Source organism: Capricornis sumatraensis, chromosome 2, assembly GCF_032405125.1.
Source record: "Capricornis sumatraensis isolate serow.1 chromosome 2, serow.2, whole genome shotgun sequence".
In the NCBI taxonomy this organism is placed as follows: domain Eukaryota; kingdom Metazoa; phylum Chordata; class Mammalia; order Artiodactyla; family Bovidae; genus Capricornis; species Capricornis sumatraensis.
The window spans coordinates 123015434-123038394 of NC_091070.1; the positions used below are offsets into that span (position 1 = coordinate 123015434).

The 22961-nt window shown below is 40.3% G+C and overlaps 1 protein-coding gene across 1 annotated transcript in view; it reads right to left on the reverse strand.

Moving 5' to 3' along the window:
- The window catches only part of GPR89A (G protein-coupled receptor 89A), a 46933-nt gene extending 28944 nt beyond the window's left edge, over positions 1-17989 (reverse strand). The window contains exons 1-3 of the mRNA XM_068964257.1: positions 17852-17989; positions 8398-8457; positions 6758-6861 (exon numbers count right to left, since the gene is read on the reverse strand). Of these exons, the coding sequence (XP_068820358.1) occupies positions 6758-6861; positions 8398-8457; positions 17852-17893 (206 nt within the window). The 5' untranslated portion in view covers positions 17894-17989. The remainder of the gene's footprint in view (positions 1-6757; positions 6862-8397; positions 8458-17851) is intronic.
- Positions 17990-22961: the final 4972 nt, after the last annotated feature.

A 22961-nucleotide genomic window follows, 5' to 3' on the forward strand; every position in this document is an offset into this window, starting at 1 on the left:
ACCACCAGTCCTAGGAAAGTGCCAATATACTCTGTCTCTATGGACTTGCACATTCTGGACATTTCATGTACATGGAATCATGTAATATATGATCTTTTGTGACTGACTTCTTTAACTTAGCATTAAGTTTTCAAGGTTCATCCATGTGCAGCATCTATCAGTGTTTCACTCCTTTTTATGGCTGAATAATATTCATACCGCATCTGGTCCCATCACCTCATGGGAAATAGATGGGGAAACAGCGGAAACAGTGTCAGACTTTATTTTTTGGGGCTCCAAAATCACGGCAGACGGTGACTGCAGCCATGAAATTAAAAGATGCTTACTCCTTGGAAGAAAAGTTATGACCAACCTAGGTGGCATGTTGAAAAGCAGAGACATTACTTTGCCGACTAAGGTCCGTCTAGTCAAGCTATGGTTTTTCCTGTGGTCATGTATGGATGTGAGAATTGGACTGTGAAGAAGGCTGAGTGCCGAAGAATTGATGCTTTTGAACCGTGGTGTTGGAGAAGACTCTTGAGAGTCCCTTGGACTGCAAGGAGATCCAACCAGTCCATTCTAAAGGAGATCAGCCCTGGGTGTTCTTTGGAAGGAGTGATGCTGAAGCTGAAACTTCTGGCCACCTCATACGAAAAGTTGACTCATTGGAAAAGACTCTGATGCTGGAAGGGATTGGGGGCAGGAGGAAAAGGGGATGAACGAGGATGAGATGGCTGGATGGATCACTGACTCGATGGACTTGAGTTTGAGTGAACTCTGGGAGTTGGTGATGGACAGGGAGGCCTGGTGTGCTGCGATTCATGGGGTCGCAAAGAGTTGGTGATGACTGAGTGACTGAACTGAACTGAATATTCATACCATTGTATGGATATGCCACATTTCGTTTATCCATTCATTAGCTGGTGGACATTTGGTTGTTCCACTTTTTAGCTTTTCCACCATTTGCATATCTTATTTGGAGAAATGCCTACTCAGATCCTTTGTCCATTTTTTTTTCCTTTGTCTAATTTTTGACTGTGTTATTTGTTTTCTTTTTTTAATCATTGAGTTGTTAGAGTTCTTTACATATTCAAGATAGAAGTCTTATATCAGATTTATGGTTTACAAAAATTTTCTCCCATGTCTGGGATATCTGTAAACTTTCTTGATGGTGTCCTTTGTATTTATTGATTTTAAATTTACTTAAAACTAGGCCTGGTTTCAAAGAAGGTTAAGTAGTTAAATGGCTTATGAGTATATATTAAATACAAGATGATGAAAAAAACTATAAGGTAATATGAAAGGAAGGAAAAACAATGGCAAAATATAGGTAGAATATCAGGCTAGGCCTGATGGTTATTATGAAAATTCACACCTTAGAGTTCTAGAAACTTGCTACAGGTGGGTCATAAATTTAGCTTACATTTTCTAATGGCCAATGTAAAAGAGAAAATTCGATCAGTTTGATACATCATAGAGTATGTAAGAAAAACAAATTATAAAGGAAGCATAAGTATTACTAATTATAACTGAATTATTACCATGATCATATTGAAATTTCTCCAAAGATTTCTTAAAGAAGAAAATATGAGGGCAATTAACAATGTTCTTCACACCATCCTTTCAAGAGAAACATCAGTGAGTTTCAGTGGGCTATTTCTTACTTTTTACTCCTTAGTGGATATGGCAGGAATCATAAAACACAGAGCTATTTAGTAAAGGCTATCCTACAGAGAGCCAATACCATTTAGTATAAATAAACTGACAGCTTTTGCTCATCTGGATTACCCACTTTTGAGCATTTAGAGAAACAACATGCACATCCTCCAGGCAACTGTACTCAGTATTTCAACTAAGTTTCTAAAAGATACTGGGAGGCAGTGGGTTTGAAATAACAAGTGTAATCCATATCGCCCATTAAAAGCAAACCATATATTTTAACTGCAATTTGAGCTGAGGGTAAAGTGACAGTCTCTTGAGAAAATTAAGGATACCAACAAGATTACATATTTGAATAGGAGGCTACAGCACGTCTGCTTAGAGATGAGCCAAAAGAATACTCTTGTTCAGGTCAAAGATTTTCCTTTGAAAACTATTCTGAATAGTCAATGCACAGTTAATAATATATGATCACAATCCATAATTCTGTTACATTGTAGGACCAACTGTTAGTATAAAAAAACAGGTATAACTGAAGCCTACCCAGTCCCCAAAAAGGACCTACAGAAGAACCAGATTTAGCAATGCTACTTTCATAATCTTTAAGATAAGCTATTTGAGGAATATAAATCCAAGTAACTGAGTGACATATCTTACTATATGGGATTATTAACAATAAATGAGTCAAAAGTTGGGGGACATCAGCTACCAAAAACAGTAATTTTGGTTTTAGACTGAGTCAAAGTCCTTTCTAAACTACCTAGACATTACTCATGGCCAGTCAGTCACCTGTTTTTATAAATGAAGTTTTCCTGGAACACGGTCACACCCATTTGATTACATATTGCCTCTGGCTGCTTTGGCTCTTCAATAGCAAGGTTGAGAAGTTACAATACAAATAGTGTGGTCCACAGAGCCTAAAATATTTACTCTCTGGCTCTTTACAGGAATGGTTGCTGACCTCTGGTCAGCAGTAAAACTTTCAGGTTGTGATAATAAAAAAATTTTTTTCTAGTTTTATTGAGAAATAACTGACACAGACCACTAAATAAGCTTTAGGCGTCCACAATGATGGTTTGATTTACATATATTGTGAAATGATTAAAAAGGTTTAGTCAACATCATTCTCTCATTTAGATACAGTAAAAAAAGAAAAAAAAAACCTCTCAAACTCTCATGATGAGAACTCTTAGGATTTACTCTTAACTTTCCCACATATCACACAGCAAATTAGCCACTTTCCTTCAATTTCCCCTCCTCCAAACTCTGCTGCTGCACTTCAGTCGTGTCCGACTCTGTGCGACCCCATAGACAGCAGCCCACCAGGCTCCCCTGTCCCTGGGATTCTCCAGGCAAGAACACTGGAGTGGGTTGCCATTTCCTTCTCCAATGCATGAAAGTGAAAAGTGAAAGTGAAGTTGCTCAGTCGTGTCCGACTCTTAGTGACCCCATGGACTGCAGCCCACCAGGCTCCTCCATCCATGGGATTTTCCAGGCAAGAGTACTGGACCAAACTCCCTCTAGCAACCACTAATCTGATCTCTTTTTCTAAGAGTTTGGTGTTCTTAATTTTGTTTTTGCTTTTAGGTTCCACATATAAGTGAAACCATACAGTATTTGTCTTTCTCTGTCTGATTTGTTTCACTTAGCATAATGCCTTCAAGGTCCATCCATGTTGTCACAAATGGACGGATTTCATCATTCATCACTGTATATACACTTCATACTTTATCCATTCATCTCTCCGTGGACACTGAGGTTGTTTCATGTCTTGACTACTGTAAATAATGCTGCAATGAACATGAGGTGTTTCGAGTTAGTGTTTTCATTTTCTTTGGACTTACTTTCAGAGGTGGAATTGCTGGATCATATGGGAGTTCTATTTTTAGTTTTTTGAGGAGCCTCCACACTGTTTTCCATAGCAGCTGTATCAATTTACAATCCCAGCAACAGTGCACAAAGGTTCCCTTTTCTCTACAAGACCACTATTTGTTATCTTTTGTCTTTCTGATAATAGCCACTCTAACAGATATGAGGTGTCATCTCTCTAATGACTAGTAATGTTGAGCATTTTTTCACATACCTGTTGGCCTGATAAATCTTTGGAAAATGTCTATTCAGGTCCTTTGCCCATTTTAAAATTGGATTATTTGTTTTTTCGCTATTGAGTTACAAGTTCTTTATATGCTTTGGATATTAACTCCATATCAAATACACGATTTGCAAATGTTTTTTCCCTTCTATAGGTGATCTTTTCATTTTGTTGATGGTTCATTTTGCTGTGCAGAAGCTTTTTAGTTTGATATAGTTCCACCTGTTTGTTTTTTATGTTGCTGTTTGTGCCTTAGGTGTGATTTCCAAAAAAAATATTTTCAAGGAGTTTTTCTGCTATATTTTCTTCTAAGAGCTTCATGGTTTCAAGTTTTACATTTAAGTCTTTAATCCATTTCAAGATCTCTTCAGGAAAATTAGCAATACCAGGGGAACATTTCGTGCAAAGATAGGCTCAATAAAGGACAGAAATGGTATGGACCTAACAGAAGCAGAAGATATTAAGAAGAGGTGGCAAGAATACACAGAATAACTATACAAAAAAGATCTTTATGACCCAGGTAATCATGATGGTATGATCAGTCACCTAGAGCCAGACATCCTGGAATGCGAAGTCAAGTGGGCCTTAGGAAGCACCACTACAAACAAAGCTAGTGGAGGTGATGGAATTCTAGTTGAGCTATTTCGAATCCTAATAGGTGAGGCTGTGAAAGTGCTGCACTCAATATGCCAGCAAATTTGGAAAACTCAGCAGTGGCCACAGGACTGGAGAAATTTTCACTCTAATCCCAAAGAGAGACAATGCCTAAGAATGCTCCAGCTACCGCACAATTGCACTCATCTCACACACTAGTAAAGTAATGTTCAAAATTCTCTAAGCCAGGCTTCAACAGTACGTGAACTGTGAACTTCCAGATGGTCAAGCTAGATTTAGAAAAGGCACAGGAACCAGAGTTCAAATTGCCAAAATCCGTTGGATTATCAAAAGAGCAAGAGAGTTCCAGAAAAACATCTATTTCTGCTTTATTGACTATGCCAAAATCTTTGACTGTGTGGATCATCACGAACCATGGAAAATTCTTAAAGAGATGGGAATACCAGACCACCTGACCTGCCTCTTGAGAAATCTGTATGCAGGTCAGGAAGCAACAGTTAGAACTAAACATGGAACAACAGACTGATTCTAAACAGGGAAAGGAGTACATCAAGGCTGTATATTGTCACCCTGCTTATTTAACTTATAAGCAGAGTACGTCATGAGAAACAGTGGGCTGGATGAAGCACAAGCTGGAATCAAGACTTCCAAGAGAAAAAGCAATAACCTAAGATATGCAGATAACACCACCCTTATGGTAGAAAGTGAAGGAGAACTAAAGAGCCTCTTGATGACAGTCAAAGAGGAGAATGAAAAGTTGACTTAAAGCTCAACATTCAGAAAACTATGATCATGGCATCTGGTCCCATCACTCCATGGCAAATAGATGGGGAAACAGTGGAAACAGCGAGAGACTTTATTTTTAGGGGCTCCAAAATCACTGCAGAGGGTGACTGCAGCCATGAAATTAAAAGACGCTTACTCCTTGGAATAAGGACCAACCTAGATGGCATATTAAAAAGCAGAGACATTACTTTGCCAAGAAAGGTCCATCTAGTCAATGCTATGGTTTTTCCAGTAGTCAGGTATGGATGTGAGAGTTGGACTATAAAGAAAGCTGAGTGTGGAAGAATTGATGCTTTTGAACTGTGGTGTTGGAGAAGATTCTTGAGAGTCCCCTGGACTGCAAGAAGATCAAACCAGTCCATGCTGCAGTCCATGGGGTTGCAGAGTCAGACAACTGAGCGACTGAACTGAATCCATTTCCAGTTAATTTTTGTGAGTAGTATAAGATGGGGGTCAAGTTTCACTCTATTACATGTGAATATCTAATTTTCCCTCCATCTTTTATTGAAGATGTTTTCTTCAATACTGAAAAGATAGTGAAGTCTTTTCTCCATTGAGTCTTCTTGGCTCCCTTGTCAAACAGTTGACTGTATATGCTTTGGTTTATTTCTGGACCCTTACATAAAATTTAATAATTAGCATGTAAAATAACACTTGCCTAGTCTCAATAGTCATAGGATCTATATTTAGCTCACCCAAGAAAGGTTTGGATTATTAAAGAACAAATTTAAAAACCACAAAGTCAGAACATATTCCTGTTTCACAAGTTCTTAATTTATCCATCAAGAGACTATAATCATCAACTCTGATTCTCAAAATAGGAATTTGAGAATATAATCTGTTTATAAGTCTCAAGACTCAGGGATCTATATATAATGAGTTACACAGCTTAGCTTAGCTCAGCATTGATTTCTGACTACAGAGCCAATGCCACTTTATTCTTAAGAATTTTCCATGTAGTGATTTTTAAAAAGTACAACAAAACTCTACACAGAATAGCTGATGTACTCTAAACACAAATACTGGCCCCTAAAAAAAAGGAAGCTTGCAGTTTAACAAGCAAGAAATATTTTGGATAGACTGTTCATAACAGGTCTATTTTTTGGAGGACAGGAGTTACTTTTTTAAATTGCTTTAAAGAACACTCTTAAGTTCAATCAGACTTGAACATGCCTATGAAATAAACAAAATTAACTAGATTGTTAAGAACTGGAGTTTAGTCTTCATAGAAGCCCTTAACTAGCTCGGAGGAATTTGGATCTTTTCAGGTAGAGATTTCTCCATCAGCAGGATAATGTGAAGAGCTCTTCCTTGGATTCAATCAGAGAGCAGCTTGAGAAAAATAAAACTTCTTGTAGTAAAGCCTGGGACCTAGGTTCTCACAGCCCAGTCTCAATTAGTACTTCAGAACTAATGTTCAGACTTGTTTTCCTGCTATTTTACAATCTTTGTCAAGCCAGTTACTAGGTTCCTGGAACCCATATTGGCTATGATTATTATAGTTACTGAGACTAAGCTAACTACACGTGGATTTTTTTTCAGCTACGGGATCCCAGTAAATCTTCCACCATAAAGAAAGTAACATAGGTCTCTTTAAGAGGAGACATAATTAGTACTCTTACTCACCTGCTATTCAATACTCCTAAGATTTCAAAGATGATGAGCTCAAACATGGTGCAAGAAAATGCGAAAGTTACAGAGAAGATCACCTGTACCACATACTGACGCACCTGTTAAAAGTCAAATAGAGACTAAAAGTCATTTCCTTGTGTGAAATATTGAGTTGATGATTACAAGTCAGAAAACTTATTTTGAAGAAATTCTCAAGTTATTAGAAACAGGACCATGACAGTAACCTGTCTAGAGCTAAAAGAATAGATGAAAATAGGTTGTACTTCTAATTCATAGGTCACTATTACCATCATCCTCTTGTGGATGAAAAATTTAAAGCACAAGATGAAGTGACAAGGTCAGAAGTAGCACTTAGAATTCCTGATGTACAGTGACAAAAAATGACAGATTTAGATATACAGGTTAGTTCTAAAAGGGTTTCTTCAACATTCTGCACAGACCTTGAAACAGTTTTAGAACCTCTCCTAGGAGGCCTTACAGTAGTGAGCAGAAGAGAATCTCTAGAATTCTGGGCTCTTTCAGACAACAACTCAAACTCCCTGGGGAAGTTTAATGGAGAACATACTAGAAATGACCCCAGATAGTCCATGACCATTGAGCTTATTACTAAATGAGGAAGATTAATCAGGAAATGTCCAGTTAAGGCTGTTGTCTTTCTGATTCAAACCCTAAGATATGAATCAGACCAGCCTTAGAATTAACTTAGGATGTCAGACTGATAATTAACACTGAATGCCAGATACCCAAATGAATGAGTACATTTATGAGACATTACAAGTTAAATTCTCTCCCAAAGAACTATTTGCTATTGGTGTGTATACTAATATCACTATACCATGATATTTCTTGATCCTGGCTTCTGGGCTATATATGACTAGCATTAAAAAAAAAAAATCAACTAAGCTTAATTATATTCTTATATTATAGTAGCAAAAGCTTCCCATCTTGGGAGTGAACATGATTATCTTTAAAAATTTTTTTTTGACCATCACAGGTCATGAAAGTTCAAGCATAAATGGTTTTTTAATTGAAGTATGCTGCTGCTGCTGCTGCTAAGTCACTTCAGTCGTGTCTGACTCTGTGCGACCCCACAGACGGCAGCCCACCAGGCTCCGCCATCCCTGGGATTCTCCAGGCAAGAACACTGGAGTGGGTTTCCATTTCCTTCTCTAATGCATGAAAGTGAAAAGTGAAAGTGATAGCTGATTTAAAATGTTTCAGATGTACAGCAAAGTGATTCATACACACACACACACATATTTCAGATTTTTTCCATTACAGGTTATTATAAGATACTGAATACAATTCCTTGTGCTCTACAGTAGACCCTTGTTACTTATCTATTTTATATGTAGTAGTGTTTATCTGTAAACCCAAAGTCCCAATTTATCCCTTTTCCCCCTTCCTCCACTTTCCCCATGGTAACCATGAGTTTGTTTTCTATGTCTGTGAGTCGACTTCTATGTTGTAAATAAGTTCACCTATATCATTTTTTTGATTTCACATATAAGTGATATAATATGATAATTGTTTTTCTCAAACATGATTCTTTCTTTAATGGAGGTATTTTTCTTTTCCCATTTAAAACAATAAGTTGACATAATATTAGCATAATCAAAATGATCTCTTCTCACCTCGTAGTCCTTAAACAGCTGTCGCATGAAAAAAAGCCACCCAAATCCAAAGAAAAGTATCTGGGGGAGAAAGAAGATAGAAGATCAGCATGTCAATACATAATTTTTTAAGAAATGCCTTTTACAGACTATTTTATGATAAAAGGTTGCCTAACTAAATAGCTTATTTTAGAGATTAAAGGTGACATCCACTCATATAACACCTACTTATTAAAGTCCTCAACAGTGGACCAGATGTTGAAATGCTCTTCAATTTTTGAAATTATCCTTGTTTTAGAACATGTTTTAAGTTGGGCACAAATTAAGATAGTAGCCACATGACAGCTCTGTTGATTGTTCTAAAGCTCATTTGTTTTTCACTGGTAAATACCTTCTCCACATAAACATACTCTGACACAACTCTTCTTCTTGTATTGGCTAGGAATGTTATCAAAGAATAAAATTCTTTTTAAAAATTATAGTTGCTTTAAAAGGTTGTGTTAGCAGTGTGGAGATTCCTTAAAAAATTGCAAACAGAACTACCTTATGACCCAGCAATCCCACTGCTGGGCATACACACCGAGGAAACCAGAATTGAAAGAGACACATGTACCCCAATGTTCATCGCAGCACTGTTTATAATAGCCAGGACATGGAAACAACCTAGATGTCCATCAGCAGATGAATGGATAAGAAAGCTGTGGTACATATACACAATGGAGTATTACTCAGCCGTTAAAAAGAATTCATTTGAATCAGTTCTGATGAGATGGATGAAACTGGAGCCGATTATACAGAGTGAAGTAAGCCAGAAAGAAAAACACCAATACAGTATACTAACACATATATATGGAATTTAGAAAGATGGCAATGACGACCCCGTATGCAAGACAGGAAAAAAGACACAGCTGTGTATAACGGACTTTTGGACTCAGAGGGAGAGGGAGAGGGTGGGATGATTTGGGAGAATGGCATTCTATCATGTATACTATCATGTAAGAATTGAATCGCCAGTCCATGTTTGACGCAGGATACAGCTTACTTGGGTTGGTGCATGGGGATGACCCACTGAGATGTTATGGGGAGGGAGGGGAGGGGGGTTCATGTTTGGGAACACATGTAAGAATTAAAGATTTTAAAATTTAAAAAAAAATTAAAAAATTAATAAAAAAAAAAGGTTGTGTTAGTTTCTGGTGTATTCAGTTATACATATACATATATATATACACACGCACACACATATTGTTTTCCATATTCCTTTCCATTACGGTTTGTTACAGGATATTGGATATGGTTTCCAATACTGTGCTATGCAGTAGGAACTTGTTGCTTATTTTATGTATAATAGTTTGCACCTGCTAACTGAAAACTGAATTTATCCCTCCCTCACCCCTTTTCCCCTTTGGTAGCCATAAGTGTGTTTTCTATGTCTGTGAGTCTGTTTCTATTTCATAAGTAAGTTCGTGTCATACTTCAGATTCCAAATATAAGTGATATCATATTTGTCTTTCTCTCTGATTTACTTAGTATGATAATCTCTAGGTCCATCCATGTTGCTGCGAGTGGCATTATTTCAGAATAAAATTCTTTTATGCCTTCCAACTCACTTCAGGAGCAAGTGTGAACTCTCGAGTATGGTTTAGCAGATTCTTCCTCCTCGTACTGTGTCCCTCCTATTCACCAAATTCATATTTTCAGCCACATGGAACTGCCTGTGCTTCTTTAGATATAACATTCTTTCATACCAAGACCTTTCCAGATGTTATCCTTTGACAGGAACTTCTCTCCAGTCCCCTCCTTACTTATCCTACAAATCTTAACTATTATTACCTCTAGAAGACCTTCTCTGGCCTCCCAAATACAGAAAACTTGCTCTTTTTATATAATCCTATTATCCTACCTTGTATTTCCCTTACCAAAGCACTTGCCACACAATTTTTTAATGTCTAATTTAAACACATTCTTTTTAAAAAGACTGTAAGTTCTGTGAGGGCAAGAGTCATGTTTGTCTTGCCAATCGTTGTATTTCAGCACCCAGCACAATGCCCAGGACATAGCAGGCTCCCCATAAATGTTTGCTGAATGGATAAATGGTGCACAGTGAAAGATGGCTTGTTCTTCAGGAACATTCAACCTCAATTCTTTGGTAACAACTTCTATGTACTGTGCTAAGTGATGAGGACACAAAGATGAGTAAGATTGTTACTACTCTCAAGGAGGTACAGTATAGTGGTAAAGACACTAAATAATTATAGTGTAATTAAAAGATGCTTACTCCTTGGAAGAAAAGTTATGACCAACCTAAATAGCATATTCAAAAGCAGAGACATTACTTTGCCGACTAAGGTCCGTCTAGTCAAGGCTATGGTTTTTCCAGTAGTCATGCATGGATGTGAGAGTTGGACTGTGAAGAAGGCTGAGCGCCAAAGAATTGATGCTTTTGAACTATGGTGTTGGAGAAGACTCTTGAGAGGCCCTTGGACTGCAAGGAGATCCAACCAATCCATTCTGAAAGAGATCAGCCCTAGGATTTCTTTGGAAGGAATGATGCTAAAGCTGAAACTCCAATACTTTGGCCACCTCATGCGAAGAGTTAACTCATTGGAAAAGACTTTGATGCTGGGAGGGATTGGGGGCAGGAGGAGAAGGGGATGACAGAGGATGAGATGGCTGGATGGCATCACTGACTCAATGGACGTGAGTCTGAGTGAACTCCGGGAGTTGGTGATGGACAGGGAGGCCTGGTGTGCTGCGATTCATGGGGTCGCAAAGAGTCGGACACGACTGAGCAACTGAACTGAACTGAACTGAACTGAACTGATGGGACATGCAATGATAGAGACATGCACATGATATTGTTAAAGAATATGCAAGAGGAAGACTAAACAAATCTGGTATGGGGTTAGGACAGATTTTTCTGGGGGAAGATAATACCTTGGCTGAAGGAGGTTTTAATTTAGAGTTTAAACCTGGTATCATGTGCCAATTTGAGGATTATATGCATTTTTCTAGAGAGAGGCTTCAAGGTATTCACATACACTCAAAGGTTCCCACGGTCCCTAAAATATTTTAAAACAAACAAAAGAACCAAACACTCTCATAAAGTGTTGCAAAAGAATTAGGCAGGTAAGAGACAGGTAGTGGGGGTGGACAGGTCTTTTTCAGACAGCAAAGAGCACGCGTAAAGGCACAGAAGTGAGAAATAGCATGGTATATACTGGTAACTACACATGGTTTGGTGCTGCTGGGAGACAAAATTCAAAGAAAAATGTGGTTAAAAAATGAGGCAAAGAAAGGAGGAATAGAGGACCAATGACAGAAAGCCCCAAGGTCACTGTAAAGAGCTTGAATCATAGTCTGTAGGTGATGAGTTATTGAAGGATGGAAAAGACATGGCTAGGTTTACTTTACAGAGAAACTATGGGGGCTCTCTGAAGGCAACAACACTGTAGAGAAAGAAACAGAACAGGAGGTTGCTGCAGCAGTACAGATGAGAGATAACAAAGGCCTGAATTAAAACAGTAAAAAATGGCTTTTTCAGTGGTCATGTATGGATGTGAGAGTTGGACTATAAAGAAAGCTGAGTGCAGAACTGATGCTTTTGAACTGTGGTGTTGGAGAAGACTTGAGAGTCCCTTGGACTGCAAGGAGATCCAACCAGTCCATCCTAAAGGAAATCAGTCCTGGGTGTTCATTGGAAAGACTGATGTTGAAGCTGAAACTCTAATATTTTGGCCACCTGATGTGAAAAGTTGACTCATTTGAAAAGACCCTGATGCTGGGAAAGATTGAGGGCAGGAGAAGAAGGGGACGACAGAGGATGAGATGGTTGGATGGTATCACCGACTCAATGGACATGAGTTTGGGTAAACTCCGGGAGTTGGTGGTGGACAGGGAGGCCTGGTGTGCTGCAGTTCATGGGGTTGCAAAGAGTCATACACGACTGAGCAACTGAACTGAACTGAATTAAAACATCAGTGGTTGGAGAGGAGGCAACGGATTTGAGTACTTCGAAGGTAAAATCAGCAGGGAGAAATTAAGGATGACCAGTTTGGAATATAGGATGAAGAAGGAAGCCATCCACTTTATATAAAGACTACTGGAGGAAAAAAATTTTGGGAATGTGGATGGGAGACAGGAAGATGACGGGTTCACTTTTAGATATGCTAAGTGCTTGAGGGCCATCCAAGTTGACATAAAAGATTATGAAGGGAGGGCTGAAATACACCTGAGAGTTGAAACCGTCAGAGAATATGAGATCATTCCGGAATAGTATATAGAATGAAGAGAGCAATATGCCAATATGCCAGGCTCCTCCGTCCATGATTTAATGTGATTGCACTAGGAACTAAACTTCACCGAGTTGGGGGTGCATGGGGGGTAACACAGTAGAGACAATAAACATAGATTACTCAAGGGACAGCCAAGAATGAGAAAGACAGAAAACATTAGCCTATTAGCCTAAAGAAGAATGTGGGGTAAAGAGAAAAATTTATAGGCCAAGGGGAAGAAAGCAGTAAAGAGATAAACTAATATGAGAAGAAACACTGGATGTGAGTTGTTATTATCATCAGCAACAGCTATCTTTTACTGACCATTTAGTATATTCCAGGAACTCTTAAGTGCTTAGCCTTGCAATTATATTAAATCTTAAAAACTTGACAAGGTAGGTTTGATTGTCCTCATTACAGAGATAGAAGAAGGCAATGGCACCCCACTCCAGTACTCTTGCCTGGAAAATCCCATGGACGGAGGAGCCTGGTGGGCTGCAGTCCATGGGTTTGCTAAGAGTCAGACATGACTGAGTGACCTCACTTTCCCTTTTCACTTTCATGCATTGGAGAAGGAAATGGCAACCCACTCCAGTGTTCTTGCCTGGAGAATCCCAGGGATGGGGGAGCCTCGTGGGCTGCCATCTCTGGGGTCGCACAGAGTCGGACACAACTGAAGCGACTTAGCAGCAGCAGCAGCATTACAGAGATAGCTGAGGTTTAACAGAAGTTAACTCATTTATAGTGGGTGTCAGAATCAAGATCAAGCTGAAGTCTGTGTAGCTGACTCCAAAGCTTGTGCTTATAATCACTTCACAATAAGCTGCTCCACAATCTAAGGTACATGTGGAAAACATGGCTTTAAACAGGAGTAAGGGGCACCTTATCTTCTGACATGGGAGGAAAGGAGTTGGGAATGGTCATGGACATAGACAACTGCTTAGATTAAGATGTAGAAGGAGCTCACACCTTTTGGCCTCAGTTTTGTTGATCAAGTAGGAGGCAAGGTCATCTGCTAAGGGCAGGAGAGGTGAAATTGAAAAAAGGGGCTTTGAAAAGAGTGATTAAAAACTCAGAGAAATTATGAAAGGAAGGGAACAAGGAGCTGATTAAAGTCAAGGAAAAAAAAAAAAAGAATCAGTGACCTGAGGGTGTCCATAAACTCAAGGCATCAGCAATCTGCACATATGTGATTTTCTACAAAAGCCTTCAGGCTCCTGAGTTCAGTTCAGTTCAGTCACTCAGTCGTGTCCGACTCTTTGCAACCCCATGGACTGCAGCACACCAGGCTTCCCTGTCCATCACCAACTCCCAGAGCTTACTCAAACTCATGCCCATCGAGTTGGTGATGTCATCCAACCATCTCATCCTCTGTCGTCCCCTTCTCCTCCTGCCTTCAATCTTTCCCAGCATCAGGGTCTTTTCCAGTGAGTCAGTTCTTTGCATCAGGTGGCTAAAGTATTGGTTCCTGAGTTAGCAGTACACAAACTACAGCAGTGATCCAATTGTGGACTTTACATGCAGGCAAAGAACCAAGTGACTATGAAGGAGCGTGGATCCATGATTTCAGACCAAGTAGAAAAGGAAGAGGGTGAATAGATTAGGACAAAATACCCCTAGACTACTTATGAGATCCTTTAGCTATTTTAAATCATCACCAGTGGAGACATTTAAATTCATAGTTTAGAGGCCATATTTAAATGATTTCTGAACTCATGACTGCAGTTGAAGTTAGGCATTTAGAGGGTAGTATATATGGTGAGATGGATAATAAAAAATAAAATATTTCACCAAGATCACTCTGAAATGGGACTTTAGACAAGAAAAGAAAACAAATGAAATTGATAAGTCTTTATGAGGGGGCGGGAAATGGGAGAAAAAGAGAAAAGAGATATGCTCCTTTGTATTTCATTATGGCTTCCTTTCATATTGACAAAGTTTAAAAAGACTTTTATATAACTAATATTAAAAAATACCAGGAAAATTCAAGAAGTCCAAGATTAATACAAATTCTGGCAAGATTATACAGGATCTAAAAAGCAGGCAAAAGGGAAAAGCAATTTTAAACATTTTGCAAATAAAACAAGAATGTGCACTGCATTTATTCAAAAAAGAGAATATTTTTGAAATTGTGCAGTCTTGACCTTGAGACTTAGAGTGTACTTGAACTGATAAGTCTTATAACTGTAGAGAAGGCTGAAAACAGAGGTTAGATAACAGTTGCTTTCACAAAAGATAACTCCTAAATTGAAAATTAGCTACAGAATTAAAAAAAAAAAGGCCATTAGCAGGATAATTGAAAGAACAGATTAGAAAAAGATTCCTTTCTTGGATCATTTATTTACACTTTTATTTAACAAATATTTATTGGTATATAATATGCACCAGGTCTTAAGGGTAGAAGGGTGAACAAGACAGCATGGACACTGTCTCAAGGTTTGTAACCTATGGAGGAGATAGACAAGGAATTATGAAACAATGCGACAGTGCTACTATATAGTGCTACTATAAGGGAAGTGGGCAAAGGGTACTAGGAAAACATGTCAAGGGATATCTAGTCCAGTCTGGAAGAGGTTTTATGGATATCCATGTTGAGAAACAAAGTCTAAGTAGGGGTCAGTCGGGAGAAAGAAGGCGTATGGGAAAAAGGTCCAGAAAGAGAACAGACTAGCAGAAACCTGGAGGCATGACAGCATGGCCAGGTTAAGGAACTAAAAGAAGTTCAGTAAGGCTAGTGTATAAACTGAAGTGAGAAATGGTGAAGGCCAAGGCTGAAGAGGTTAAGAGTGGAATCATCCTAAGAGACCACATAAGCCAGTTAAGGATGTGAACTTTATCCTGTGGAATGATGAACAATCTCTATACCAAGATGTTGCCTGGGGTGAACCAGCTTCAATACATGATCTCTGATTTCAGATTTCCTTTCAAATAAATCTTTCAGTTCATATAAAACATGAAAAATGAGGGGGAGATGTTTCTAAGGCAATCACACCTCTCCAGAAAGGTGCTTTTTATTAAATATTTATTAGGCTTCTACTATAGGGCTTCTCAGGTGGCTCAGTGGTAAAGAATCTACCTGCAATGCAGGAGACACGGGTTCCATCCCTGGATTGGGAAGATCCCCTGGAGAAGAAAATGATAACCCTCTTCAGTATTCTTGACTGGGAAAACCCACAGACAGAGGAGCCTGGTGAGCTACAGTCCATGGGGTTGCAAAGAGTCAGACACAATTCAGAAACTCAACAACAACAAAAAGGCCTCTACTATGTGCCGGAAACTGATCCAGATGCTGGGAAATACAGCAGAAACAAGGACAAAGAGTATCCTGGAACTCATGAAGTTCAACTCTAACAAACACAAACAAACAGTAGTGACAGATATGAAGAAGAAACTAAAACAAGGACATGAGACAGAAGGTGGCTGGAATGGATGTTAACCTTGACTAGGAGTAGGGAGTCAAGTGAAGCCTCCCTGAAGTGACATTTTTACTGATATCTAAATGATGATGAAGTAGCCACATAAATATTTGAACAGAGAACATACCACACAAAGGATTTTTGGGGGTCTTAGTTCCTCCTTTGTAAAGAGCAGCTTTGAGAATTAAATACTGCATGTTAATGCATGTGTGAAAGTTAAAATATTATATGGCACATAAGATCAGAAAGCCACTTTCTTGGCTTAACTTATCAATTATATCCATACTATAAATCTTAAAGGTTACAATACAATGCCAATTTCCTCAATGACATTCTTATTTTTATTCTAAATGAAGAAAATGCTACTTAAATATTGTCATTTTTCCTGAGTTGATACTCGGGCTAAAAATAACCCTGAGTTGTCATAAAGGGCAAACAGGAAGCCTGAGAAAAGTTAGAAAAGCAAGAGAATTACATGTTCAGATTTTTGTATATTGATACATTTGAATATTATGTAGCCAATAAAAGCAATATGAAAACTTATAAAAGCTGGTAAATTTAAAAATAAAAAAATTGTTATCAGGATGTTACTTGTTTCATACTCTAAAGTATTTCAATAAAACTTTTTCAAGAAACAGGGACAATGCTCCACTCCAAAGACAGAAGCATTAGGATAAAGTAATACAAACACAGAAAAAAAAAAAAAAAAAACCAACCCTAAGATTTAGTTTACTTTAAACTCCTAGAAGGAACTGTTTCTGTCATGTGCCACTTGAAAAAAAGAGCAATTAAAGAAAAATACCATAAGTTAGTGGAGAAATGAAGTAGCGGGGAGATCAGTAATTAGGTAGTCTGAGCTTCTATAAATTTTAACAGTTGGCCAATAAATACTTATTGAGCGCCTGCACCTGGAGGGAGGATAGAGCTATTAAAAAGGTAGGCTCTCAAAAAAAAAAATAAATTCATAAATAAATGAATACATAAATGATATCAGTGCTATGATAAATGCTGTGGAGAAAATAAGAGTAACTCAAAAAATTTACATAGTAAAAACAAAAAGCTCACTAGACGAAGTTTCTATAGAGCAGGGACAAGTCAGTGTCTTATTTAGCTGTGTAGCCTCAGAACTTTATATAATGCTCCATAAACGTGTTTGTTGACTGTACGAATGAATGAAGATGGCTAATCTGGAAGGAAAGAGGGTCAGAAAAAGATCCGAAAGCGTGGCCGCAAACAGAGGATACACGTTGGAGGTATTAACAAACGAAAACGGATACTTAGATCTCTGAAGTGACGGCGACAAATTCCTCCGCATCCGGATTCAGAATTTGACAACTAACCAACAAAGCCCTCACGTGTCCCCAGGAGCCAGCTGGATTGGCGAGTGGCACACTCTGCACCCGGAACCACACTCTTCCCTAATCCATGGATCAGCCGCGTAGCCCAGAGCTTCGGGGCGCTTTGGGGACAGCTCCCTTCCCGCGGCACCGGCTCTGAGCCCTAAGGCCACCTGACCTCTCCCCCAAATGGAAAGGAAACTGGGAGGTGGGGTAGGATGGGAGGAGGAACGGAGTATGAGTGGGACACGGACGGCCGCGGGACTCCTCCTGACAGCGAGGGAGCAGGGAGCAGCAAATCCCACACCCTCTCGCAGCTGAGCACAGGTGCGGCAGGCACTAGCCGCAGGCGACAAGGGCGAGACTCCGGGCCAGCCCGCATCACCGAGGCCTGGAGAAGACGGCTCGGGAGAGAGGTTGAGGAGTCCTGAGGCGGGCCGCGGTGGCTCACCTGGGAAGTAATCATGATGCTGGAGTCGATCAGGAAACTCATGGCGAAGAGTAAGGAGGGCTCGTGCCTCCACTTTCCCCGAAGCCACAGCACGCTAGACCACAGACCCTCTCACACCGGCGGCAGTCGCCCGGGGACCTCGGTTCGCCAGCCCGACGCCATCAAGCTGCGCCCCAGCCAGCCAATCAGCAACTACGTCCAGCGCTTCCCGCCTCAGGCTACGAGTGGGAGGGACGCTGAGGAGCTGAGAGCGGGGGGCGCGGCCAGGGGACGTTCTGGGGGCGGGGCTTAATTAGAGGGGGGCCTGGCTAAAAAGAGCAAAGTACAGCAACGAGGTCTGAAAATTCGAAAGCAGATGTAATACAGGATAGCATTTCCACCTCTGAGGCTAACGGAGGTGGGGCCTGAGATAACATCTTATTTTAATTCTCTTTTATAATGGTGAAAGGGAAGTTGCTCAGTCGTGTCTGACTCTGCGACCCCATGGACTGTAGCCTACCAGGCTCCTCCATCCATGGGATTTTCCAGGCAAGAACATTGGAGCGGGTTGCCATTTCCTTCTCCAGGGGATCTTCCCGACCCAGGGATCGAACCCGGCTCTCCTACATTGTAAGCAGAAGCTTTACCGTCTGAGCCACCAGGGAAGTCCGTATAATGGAGGAGTTAATAATAATGGATTATACCACAAATCAGGCATTGTGTTCTACATGTCACAACTTAGCTTGGGTCCACAAACAATGGCATAAAGAGGGAAGAATATAAAGGCAGGTTTTAGCACATATAGCTAATCAAATAAATTTCTGATTCTTTTACCACTCTTTTGAGAGGCAAATAGATGTATTGGAGCATGCTCAGAGGTGAGTCACCAGATAAGGACAGATGAAAGGAAATGAAGAAAGAAGGCTCAGGAACATTGACAGTTGTCTTCATTTGAAAGAATGGGTAGAATTGATATGGCCTCAAAAGATATTTGTAGGACAAAGGACTGGGAGTTAAATAAAGATAGATTTAATTCAAAAGAAGGAATAATTCTTTAAGAGTCTGAAGATGAGTTATTTTAGGAAATAGTTGCCCCACCCATGTTGGAATTGCTCAAATGTAGACAGAATCACTAATTTATCCAGTCAATACTCATTTTGTGAAGGCTTAATGCACTGCTGTGGGGCTTATCCTTTCCCACCAGGCCTCTACCTAGTCCATGAATTGCTCATAATCTTATCCTGAAGCTGGCCCCAGCCATCACCCAATGTGAAACTGGCTGCATTCAAGGCTACAGTCAATACCTGGAAGTCAATACTTGCAACTTGGACCAGAGTGTTTAGTTTACTACAGTCTGAATAACTGAGACTCAGATTTATTACACACAAGGAAATGTATCTTTCTTTCTTAGACTTGAATTCTACTCATACTAAGCAGCCCAAACACCTCTCAGATGTCCTGTCCCCAATCCAGAAGGCCAGGGAGCAGTGGAGACATCCATACTAAGGGAGAGTCTAAGCCAGAGAACTTTGTGTCCCTGGCTACATCTATCGGGGAAGAAGCAGCATCTGTGTAAGCAGATGATGAGTTAGACTCTCACCTATCAAGGCTGTGTGATAGTGCAGAATGCTGTGTTAGCCTATCAAGGCAAGCAGTTTACCTTAGTGGCTTACTGGAATGCATGGTGGGGATCAGGGTCTCAGTGAAGCTGGCAGCAGAAAAAGGTATACAATCCCACTGGCCCCAGGGCTGTGTAAAGCTTTGAAAGACACCATTCAAAATTCTATGACAAACCTTGACAGCATATAAAAAAGAGACATTACTTTGCTAACAGAGGTTCATCTAGTCAAAGCTATGGTTTTTCCAGTAGTCAGGTATGGATGTGAGACATAAAGAAGGCTGAGTGCCAAAGAATTGATGGTTTCGAACTGTGGTGTTGGGGAAGACTCTTGAGAGTCCCTTAGACTGCAAGGAGATCAAACAAGTCAATCCTAAAGGAAATCAACCCTGAATATTCACTGAAAGGACTGATGCGGAAGCTCCAATACTTTCACCATCTGATGCAAAGAGCTGACTCACTGGAAAAGACCCTGATGATGGGAAAGATTGAAGGCATGAGGAGAAGGGGATGACAGAGGATGAGATGATTGGATGGCATCACCAACTCAATGGACATGAGTTTGAGCAAGCTCCAGGAGATGATGAAGGACAGGGAAGCCTGGTGTGCTGCAGTCCATGGGGTCACAAAGAGTTAGACATGACTGAGTGACTGAAAAACAGCAACAATTCAAAATTCTCCCTACTGTTAACACCTGTGTCCAGGTCAAGGACTGATGTGGGTGACCCAAGAAACTGCTATCCCCTGCTTTTGATTTTAGAATGTCTCCAAAAATGTTCACACTAGATAAACATCCACGTGACTGAACTTCTTTATAAGTTGGTCACCACTCTTCCAAACCTTCTTGGCTATGTGCGTTAGTTCTTTCTTCTTATCTAGCCTCATTTCAGATAAGACAATGGCAACCCACTCCAGTACTCTTGCCTGGAAAATCCCATGGACGGAGGAGCCTGGTAGGCTGCAGTCCATGGGGTCGCTAGGAGTCGGACATGACTGAGTGACCTCACTTTCCCTTTTCACTTTCATGCATTGGAGAAGGAAATGGCAACCCACTCCAGTGTTCTTGTCTGGAGAATCCCAGGGACAGGGGAGCCTGGTGGGCTGCCATCTCTGGGGTCGCACAGAGTCTGACACGACTGAAGTGACTTAGCAGCAGCAGCAGCCTCATTTTGGATGTGTTGACCCTGGTGTTGACCTAGTGTGCACTTAGGATGCCTTGTCCAGGGCTTTGATTGGTTCAGATGAGTCAGAGGTAGTTCTGAATCAAGTGGCATCTTTACCTCAAATCTTGCTCCTCTCTAGTGTATTCTCTGCACAGTAGATGGAGCAATCTGAGAGAATGTGACTAAAAATGCAATGAAAGTGATGGCATGTGATTTCCAAACCTAGGTCATAAAGACATTGAAGCATCTGCCTTGATCTCTTGATTCACTTGTTCTAGGGGAAACCAGCCACTGGTTCATGAGGTCACTCAAGCAGACCCAAGTAGAGAGATACTAACTTGTCAGCACCAACCTTCTTATCACATAACCATGTGAACGGGTGGATCTCACCTCTTCAGTCAAGCCTCAGATGACTGCAGACTTTGTCAATATCTGACTGCAACCCTATGAGAGACCCCACGCTGCTCCAGAGTTCCTGACCCTCAGAAGCTATAAGAGATAATACATATTATTGCTTCAGGGGCTCCCAGGTGGCACTAGTGGTAAAGAACCCACCTGCCAGTGCAGGGGATGTAAGAGACATGGGTTTGATCCTTGATTGGGAAAATCCCCCTGAAGAAGGGCATGACAAACCATTCCAGCACTCTTGCCTGGAAAATCCCATAAACAGAGGGGCCTGATGGGCTGTAGTCCACAGGGGTGCAAAGAGCTGGACACAACTGAAGCAGCTGGCACACATGCACATTGCTGTTTCAAGCCGTGAAGTTTTGGAGTGATATATTACAAAGCAATAGATAACTACTGTATGACTCATCACAGACTACATTTTTTACTAAATATTTGCATGGCATAGTCTGAGGCTCTTTGTAACTTTTTTTTTTTTAAGTTATTTATTTATTGGTTTGCATGTGCAGGTCTTAGTTGTGGTATATAGGTGCAGCATGTAAGATCTGGTTCCCTGACCAGGGATCAAACCCAGGCCCCATGCATTGGGAGCTCAGACTTTTAACCACGGGGCTGCCAAGGAAGCCCTCAATCACTGTAACCTTTGATTTTCATTTCTTCACCACTCACTGTTCAACTGTCAAGATAAAGCCACATATCTTAGGGTTTTGTTATCTACATCTAACCTCAATTTCTATAAAGATACTGCTAGGCCCGATAACAGATAAATCTTGAGATCTCAGAGAATTAATACAACACAAGTTTATTTTTTGTTTCATGTGAAATCCAAAAGTCCAATTCATGGGAATTGGAAGAGGTGTTGGTGGGGGTGGCAGTGATCCTCTAGTCTATAGTCATTTGAAGACTGACTGCCATTGTGGACATATGGCTTCCAAGGCTGCTTTGGCTGATGACAGCCAGAAATTTGTCCGAAAATTTCTTTTTTCCTGTAATTATGATAAAACAAGCCCAGTACCTTAAACCTGGAATTCCTGGGACCTTCAGGGAAGCTCTTCCTCAGATACATTCCTTATAGTGTCAGCCTGCTCTGGTGCTGGGGCATACTTAGCCAATTATCTCTTTTCTGCCCTGGGAGTAGTATTCATTCATTCCCCAGACATTACTATGTTCCAGTCACTGTGCTAAGTACTGAATATTCAGAGATTATATAATAATATTGTCAGGCGAGTGTATTCTCCTCGGTTCTGTCTCATCACAACAAAAATTTGGAGTGATGATATGAAGTCTCTTTTTGAAGTCACTTTTGATAAGTGCTATGATCAAGTGTACACAAATATTAAGGGATCAAAAAGAGGGAGCAACTCACTTTATAGAGGGAATTTTGTGAAATTTCATAAAGAAGGAGACAACTGAGTTGAATCTTGAAGGATGAGAAGGAGCTGATTACAGAAAAAAGGCTGGACAGGGCAGAGTCCTGAAATACTATGAAAAATTCCTTCATCACTAAATGTCAGGCTTGTCAATATTGGGGACCAGCCAATGGCTCTGTAAGACTGGGGCATATGCATGTGTGGATGGATGTGGGAAATGAGGCTAGAAATGTGGGAGATGAGGCTGGGATGTGGTGTACCTATCAGCCAGAAGCTTGTAAGCAACAGGAATAATTTTGGCAACATTAAATTAGAAAAAAAAAAGGAACTCTGGAGTAGCTTAGCAAACTGAAGAAAGGTTGTTGAACCATGATCTGTAAAATGAGGAACTAAGCATTTGCCAGAAATCTAGGTAAGCGGGAACTAATTGTGAATCTCTTCAAGGGCATCTGTCAAGACAAATGAATCCCAACTACATTTCAGTCTCTGTTACCACACTCAAGTTTCACATTCCAGGGAGAGAGTGTATGATTGGCCCACTTGAGTTCAAACAAACAAAACTTGACCCATGATGG